The 7,225-nt window shown below is 43.1% G+C and overlaps 1 protein-coding gene across 1 annotated transcript; it reads right to left on the reverse strand.

Moving 5' to 3' along the window:
• Positions 1-4,491: 4,491 nt before the first annotated feature.
• Positions 4,492-5,854, reverse strand: LOC114405040. The gene is made up of 3 exons (XM_028367733.1): positions 5,684-5,854; positions 4,777-5,052; positions 4,492-4,689 (listed from the first exon to the last, which is right to left on the reverse strand). The coding sequence occupies exons 1-3, from the start codon at positions 5,852-5,854 to the stop codon at positions 4,492-4,494; spliced, it is 645 nt and encodes a 214-aa protein (XP_028223534.1).
• Between the last annotated feature and the right edge of the window lie 1,371 nt (positions 5,855-7,225).

Below are 7,225 nucleotides of genomic sequence, written 5' to 3' on the forward strand. Positions count from 1 at the left end.
ATTCACACTCCCTAGGTCTTTAGACAACATAAGTCTGATAAAACAATAATGTCATTTATCAATAACAGATGAGTTTTATTACAATGAGATAACAAACAAATACTAAAAGCGATAAAGACAAGTCAAGTTCCATCACAATGAGATAACAAACAAATATTGAAAGCGATAAAAACAAAATAAAGACGAGTTCATAGTTTTAAGCGATCCCGACCAATATTGAAAGCGATAAAAACAAAATAAAGACGAGTTCACAGTTTTAAGCGATCCCGACCAAGCGACTATGCCTCCTCAAAGGAAGAAGTCCATCACATCGGCCATGCAATCGTCTTCCCGAGCTCCATCTTCATCTCCAGGGGTCCCTACGGGTCCTGCCCTGTCTGAAAATTGGGCCTATCTCCAGGCCATGCAACTGTGGCTCCGAACTGCTCGGGAGTAGACCACGAGTAAGGGTTGAGATCCTGGCTCTACTGATGCAGGGTGTATTGGTAAAAGCTCTCATTCAGCTATACATGTCCCTTGTGATTGGCCGCCTGTTGGTCAGCCACATGTTGCATATAGAGTTCCATCCTCTACATGTGAATAGAGATGGACTCCAGAGATGGCGACTGCTGTAGAGGTGGCGACAATGCATCTCGTTTGGCTCTGCTGATGGTCCTGCCCCTGTTGTTGCGCCTGTCTTGGCATACAATACTTTTTTATGTAGGTCCTATTAATGGGAGGCTGGATAAGCTTTGTGGGCGTAACCGACACCCCATAGAACTAGCAAAGACCTGTGATCAAGGACAAAAACCCTAGTGCTCTATTGGACTTTTCCGAGTCCACTGGATGCCTGAGAGGTGCGATCCCTGCAAATTGGTAAATGGCGTCCGACATTAGCTGGGCCACATGAATACTAACCTGAGTCAAGATGGCGTAGACCAACTAGCACTTCGGCAAGGGAAGATCAGAATTATGATCACTGGGGAGGATGTTGCTGAGAAGTAATGTCATCCAGATCTGTGTTAGGGTGGTCATGCTAGTGCGCATGATCTGCACCTGTCTCCGCGTCACACTCCGGGCGAAGTCCTGCCTCAAAACACATAGCAGCTAGCTGATGGCCTCCTCATCAAACCCCGAAACCTGGCTCCTTCTTTCGCTAAACTCGCAATGTTGCCTCTCCTCTAGGACCAACGGATGCCCCAAGAACTAATTAATGGCATCCTCATCAAAGGGGACCCATTAGCCCTACACATAGGAGCGCTTATCCTTGACTCCTTCCACTGTGGGCCATGCATTAGCATAGAATTCCATGACTATTTATGGGTCATATTTAGCCATGGGCCTTGCGAGTTGAGTCCATTGCCTCCTGGAAATTTCCTCCTGGAACTCAGTGTATTCTCCTTCTCTCAGCTAAACCTGCCTCTCCTTGAGGAAAGACCAACTCTTGATTGCTTCAAAGCGACGTTGGTGTTCCTCACTTTGGAACCGATGTCCGTCAAATTCTATATCCGCTCGTGGGGCTGCACTGGATCCTTCTCCCACGACATCCTTCCTTGCCCTCTTTGAGAGAAACTTCTTTGGAGCCATTTCCTGTAAAGACACGTCCATAAAAAGTTAGTTTGCATGAAACACACAACCATTTCATTTATCTTAAACAAGCAAAAGCCAAACAATTTGGATGGTGTATGTTTCTTTGCCAATTGCAAGTATTATCGTGCAACTAATTAAAACCCATCGTACATCAGTGCATATATTACTTTTTTTTGAAAAAACATTTCAGCTACCTAGATGCAAGGTACCTATCATAGTATGGCAAGCACAACCAATAATTAATCTAATTCCAACCAAACACTTTCACATATTTATGTAATCCATGCATTTTTGCATTCAAAACAAAGTTTAGATTTCTATGCCTAACTCATGCTCTTGGCATTTTAATCTAACAACCTAAGTTGCTCACACATTCTAAATGATAGCTATACATGCATAAACTCATTTCACAATTCAAATTTTACAACAACACATGCAATGGTCATTGAGGCATTTTATTGAATGGTTGGTGGGCACATGTTTAAGCATGTAAAAATGAGGAATGAAGAACAATCATGCCAATCTATAGTTGGATCAAGGATAGGCCTAGGGCCATCCATTGCAGCCCCTAATCAATCATTCAAGCCATGGATTTACAAACAATTTAGCTTACAAAATTTGCAAAGAACATGACAAATAAAGCACCAAGATACCACAATGAAAATGAAAAATTTGAAGGGGATGGTACTTACTTGTATGAGATGAAAGAAAAAGCAAAAAATGAAAGCAAAAGTGCACAATGGAAGCTTGGGGCTGCTGCCAATAGTGGCTCCCGTAAGCTTGTTGAAGGTGGTGTGCTTTGGGGAAGAAATAGGGTGAAAATGGCTTCACCCCTCCCCTTTTTAAAATTTCTACCAAACACGCACGCAAAGGCGAGCTATTTTTTTTTTTTTTTTGGCAAAAGCTTTTGCAGAATTGTGTTTGTTCATTGTTATATTTTCTCTAAAAATCCTATAATTGCATATAAACTTAGGTGAATTCAGGATATAATTCAAGAAAACGAACAAGTATGAAACAAGAAATTAAAAAGAAAAATTAGAGATACTAGGCTACCTCCTAGGAGCGCTTCTTTAACGTCTTTAGCCGGATGCGGGATGATGATCGATCGATCATGGGCCTAGCACTTGTTCGTACCTGCCCCTAAGCTTGGACAAAGAAAGTGGCATCATGCAACAAATGTGAAATAGTACTACAAGATGCTTGCATTACCTTTTGCTTGCCCCTTGCGCTTACCCAAATTGGTGTGTTGTTGACCATCACTCAAAATGACTCTTCATTCACCTTCCGATTTGCAGGATCCGGATGACAAGATACAAATGCATGCATGTTTATGATTGAACGTTAAATGTAACAATTAAATAGGTGTTATCGTGTTCAATTTTACTTAAATGCTTATGACATCCCGTTGGTTGAGCCAAATGGCTCCAGATTGGGTGGGCAAGATCGAGAGTGTATGTTAAGAAAGTGAAAAGCACAACACAGGAGGTTGAGATGCAAATCATTAACCCACATTTTATTAATGCTGCAATTATGGTTTACAAAAGATTTCAAGACTTGGAGATCCCAATGACTCCTCGAGGAACAGTCATGTATTGAGCCTTCTAGCTGCCCTAGGCGTTATGCATAACATCGCTTGACGATATCAAAATTCATAAGCGAAGGTAGCTCTTCGTCATCCATGTTTGTAAGCAACAATGCTCCTCCTGAAAAAGCCTTCTTCACAACAAATGGTCCTTCATAATTCGGGGCCCATTTCCCCCTGTGGTCCTTTTGAGCCTGCGATACTTTCTTTAGGACAAGATCTCCCTCGCTAAACTTGCACGGGCACACCTTCTTGTCAAAAGCATTCTTCACTCTGCTTTGTTACAGTCGTCCATGGCTCATGGCGGCTAACCTCTTACACTCGATAAGATTCAACTGATCAAAGCGAGCTTGGGCCCATTCTGATTTTTCCAACCCCGACTTAGCTAGGATTCTCAAAGAAGGAACCACCACCTCAAACAGGAGCGCAGACTCCATCTCATACACCAAAGAGAAAGGGGTTGCCCCAATAAACGTGCGCACCAAAGTTCGATAACCATGCAGTGCAAAGGGAAGCATCTCGTGCCAATCCTTGTATGACACAGTCATCTTCTAAACTATCTTCTTGATATTCTTATTGGCAGCCACAAGTGCCCCATTCATCTTAGGCCTATAAGGCATAGAATTGGGGTGTTGGATCTCAAAATCCTCACACATCTCCTTCATCATCTTGTTGTTCAGGTTCGTGGCATTATCAGTGATAATTTTCCTGGGCAACCCATACCGATAAATTATCTCCTTTTTGATGAATATAATCACCACACTCCTAGTCACACTAATGTATGAAGCTGCTTCGACCCATTTGGCGAAGTAGTCAATGGTGACTAAGATGAAGCGATGTCCATTTGAAGCCTTAGGCTCAATAGCTCCGATCACATCTATACCCGACATAGAGAACGACCAAGGTGCTACCAAGATGTTCAAAGGTATGGGTGGAGCATTGGCATTATCGGTGAAGGCTTGGAACTTGTGGCATTTCCTCACATGGATGCAACAATTGTTTTCCATAGTGAGCCTGTAATACCCCGCTCTCAGAATTTTCCGGGCCATGGCATGTCCATCGGCATGTGTTCCAAAGGATACCTCATGCACCTCTACCAGCATTTGCTCATCCTCTCTGGTATCCACACAGCAAAGCAACACCATGTCATGGTTCCTCTTGTATATGATACTCCTGCTCAGGAAGAAGCTGACTGCCAACCTTCGCAATGTTCTCTTGTCATTGTCAGAGGCTTCCTGTGGGTATTCCTTGTCTTCGATGTGTCATTTGATATCGAAGTACCAAGGCTTACCATCCTTCTCTTCTTCTATTAAGTAGCAATGTACAGGCTTACCGCGACATTAGAATTCAATGTATGGCAAATCTTTGTGTGGGCTTAGCTGAAACATGGACGCTAGTGTGGCAAGGGCGTCGGCCATCTGATTTTCCTCTCTAGGAATATGGTGAAAGGACATGTCATCAAAGAACTCTATCAACTTCCTGATGTAAGCCTGGTAAGGCACCAATTTATGGTCTCTGGTCTCCCATTCACCCTTCAGCTGGTGAATTACCAAGGCCGAGTCCCTGTACACTTTGAGCAACTTGACCTTGAAGTCAATTGTTGCTTAGATCCCAAGGGCGCACACCTCATACTCAGCTATGTTGTTTGTGCAGTCGAAACCCAACATAGCCATGAAAGGTATATATTGTTCGTCAGGGGAAACCAATACTGCCCCAACTCCATTGCCTGGTGCATTAGACACGCCGTCAAACCACACAATCCATTTGTCTCTATCTTCATCCTGTACTTCCTCCTCAAACAAGGTCATGATGTCCTCATCAGGGAATTTTGGATGTATAGGCTGGTAGTCGTTGATGGGCTGTTGAGCCAGGTAATCTACCAAGGCACTCCCCTTTATCACCTTATGAGTGACATAAACAATATCAAACTCCAACAATAGAACCTTCCACCAGCAATCCGTCCAGTAAAAGCGGGTTTTTCAAAGATGTACTTGATGGGATCCATTTTGGATACCAACCAAGTGGTGTAATTAAGCATGTACCATCTCAAATGGTGAGCCACCCACACCAAGGCACATCACGTCTTTTCTAGCAAAGAGTAGTTCATCTCGTATGCCGTGAACTTCTTGCTCAAGTAATAGACAGGTCGTTCCTTTTTTCCGGATTCATCATGTTGTCCCAACACATTCCCCATTGACTCATCCAACATAGTCATATATAGGATAAGGGGTCTTCCAGGCACCGGTGGCACGAGCACAGGAGGGTTCGTGAGACACCGTTTAATCCTTTCAAATGTCCTAGGAAACCTCGGACCTGCTTCTCGATGTGTGGCTCAAACATTTCGAGGATGGCCTTTACTTTGTCTAGGTCTACCTCTATCCCTTTCTGGCTCACGATAAAACCGAGCAACTTTTCAGATTTGACCCCGAAAGTGCACTTTGCGGGATTTAACCTTAATCGGTATTTATGCAGCCATTTAAACAACTTTTGCAAGTTGACAAGGTGTTCCTCCTCAGTCTATGATTTAGCGACCATGTCATCCACGTAGACCTCAATCTCTTTGTGCATCATGTCGTGGAATAACGCTACCATAGCCCATTGGTAAGTTGCCCCAACGTTCTTGAGCCCAAAAGACATCACTTTGTAGCAGAAAGTTCCCCATAGGATGAAGAAGGTCGTCTTCTCCATGTCCTCCGGTGCCATCTTTATTTGATTATAGCCCAAGAACCCAGCCATGAAAGAAAACAAGGAAAAATTGGTTGTATTATCTACTAGGATATCGATGTGTCGCAAAGGAAAGTTATCCTTTGGATTGGATTGGTTTAGATCCTGATAGTCCACGCACATTCGCACCTTTCAATCATTTTTAGGTACTGGCACGATGTTGGCAACCCATTCTGAGTACCGAGCAACAACTAAGAAGCCAACATCGAATTGCTTCTTTACTTCTTCTTTAATTTCAGGGACATCTCGGGCTTCATCTTCCTCAGCTTTTGCTTTACCGAGGAACACTCGGGATTTAGAGGTAATCTATGTTACATAATGTCGGAACTCAAACCAAGCATATCTTGGTAGGACCAAGTGAAGATGTCTTGGTAATCTCGCAATAGAGCTACCAATTCATCTTGGATGTTCGTGGACATGCCAGTGCCAATCTTGACCTCCTTTTTTTCCTCGCCAACACCTAAGTTTACAACCTTAATTTCTTCTTGGTGTGGCTTCACTTCCCTGTCTTCTTGCTCGACCATTCTTTTCAACTCTGGAGGAAGCCCCTAATCCTCATCTTCCCCTTCCCCGACTTGATTTAATAGTTGCTCAAAATCAACATTCGGGTCCTCAGTATCACTACTTTCACAGGACTCATTGTTGGATCTGTATCAAATCATTTAATCGTAACAAAAATAAATATGCAGGAGAATGAAAAAAGACGAAAGTGTAAGATCAAATGAAGAAGGGTTGTGTATTTATAATTTTGTGGGAACAAAAGATATGCCCGAGCAGGAAGCAAACCCTGAAGCCTTGGCCCAACAATAGGGTTTGAATTTGCCATGGAAATCCCAGGTTGCTTAACAACTTGATAATTCCCCAAATCAAATTTCGGAGGACACGGCCATACCGAAGTTGGTTGGTCTTGAGGGGTTTCTTCGTTTATCACGGAAACCCATCCATCACACATCCACCCCGCACTGACGAAGCTTTCACCAATGTTACAAAAAGGAACTTTTCCCACTGGTGGTCTTTGCGGCTAACCCGCGCTTCTCTCCCTCCTTTCTAGGGCGATTCTCCTCATGTCGACTGTTAGTCGATGAATACGACTAACTTTTGTGTAAGAAATCTGTGAAAATTGTATGTAACTCCTCTCATTTGTGGTAGCTTTGTAGTGTTGTAATTAATTTTTGGTTAAATATAGGTAATAAATACTTAGTACTCCCATTATATGTATTTAATAATCATTTCCTTTCAATTTCAGGTTAATTAGGCAAGTTTGTGAAGTGTTGATTTTGATCTGCTTGCTAAGCCAATCTGTCGGCTTAGCAAGCCATCCGCTGAGCGCACCACTCTTGCGGCTGAGCA

This window comes from Glycine soja, chromosome 3 (assembly GCF_004193775.1).
Source record: "Glycine soja cultivar W05 chromosome 3, ASM419377v2, whole genome shotgun sequence".
NCBI classification, from domain to species: Eukaryota; Viridiplantae; Streptophyta; class Magnoliopsida; order Fabales; family Fabaceae; genus Glycine; species Glycine soja.

Excerpts from the sequence above, each read along its gene's own strand:
- LOC114405040 (XM_028367733.1), bottom strand. The coding sequence starts at position 5,854 with ATGGCACCGGAGGACATGGAGAAGACGACCTTCTTCATCCTATGGGGA. Across the intron at positions 5,053-5,683 it reads AGGTCTACGTGGATGACATG|GTGATAAAGGGGAGTGCCTT; the intron begins GTCGCTAAATCA and ends GTCACTCATAAG. Across the intron at positions 4,690-4,776 it reads ACAACATAGCTGAGTATGAG|CTGAAGGGTGAATGGGAGAC; the intron begins GTGTGCGCCCTT and ends GTAATTCACCAG.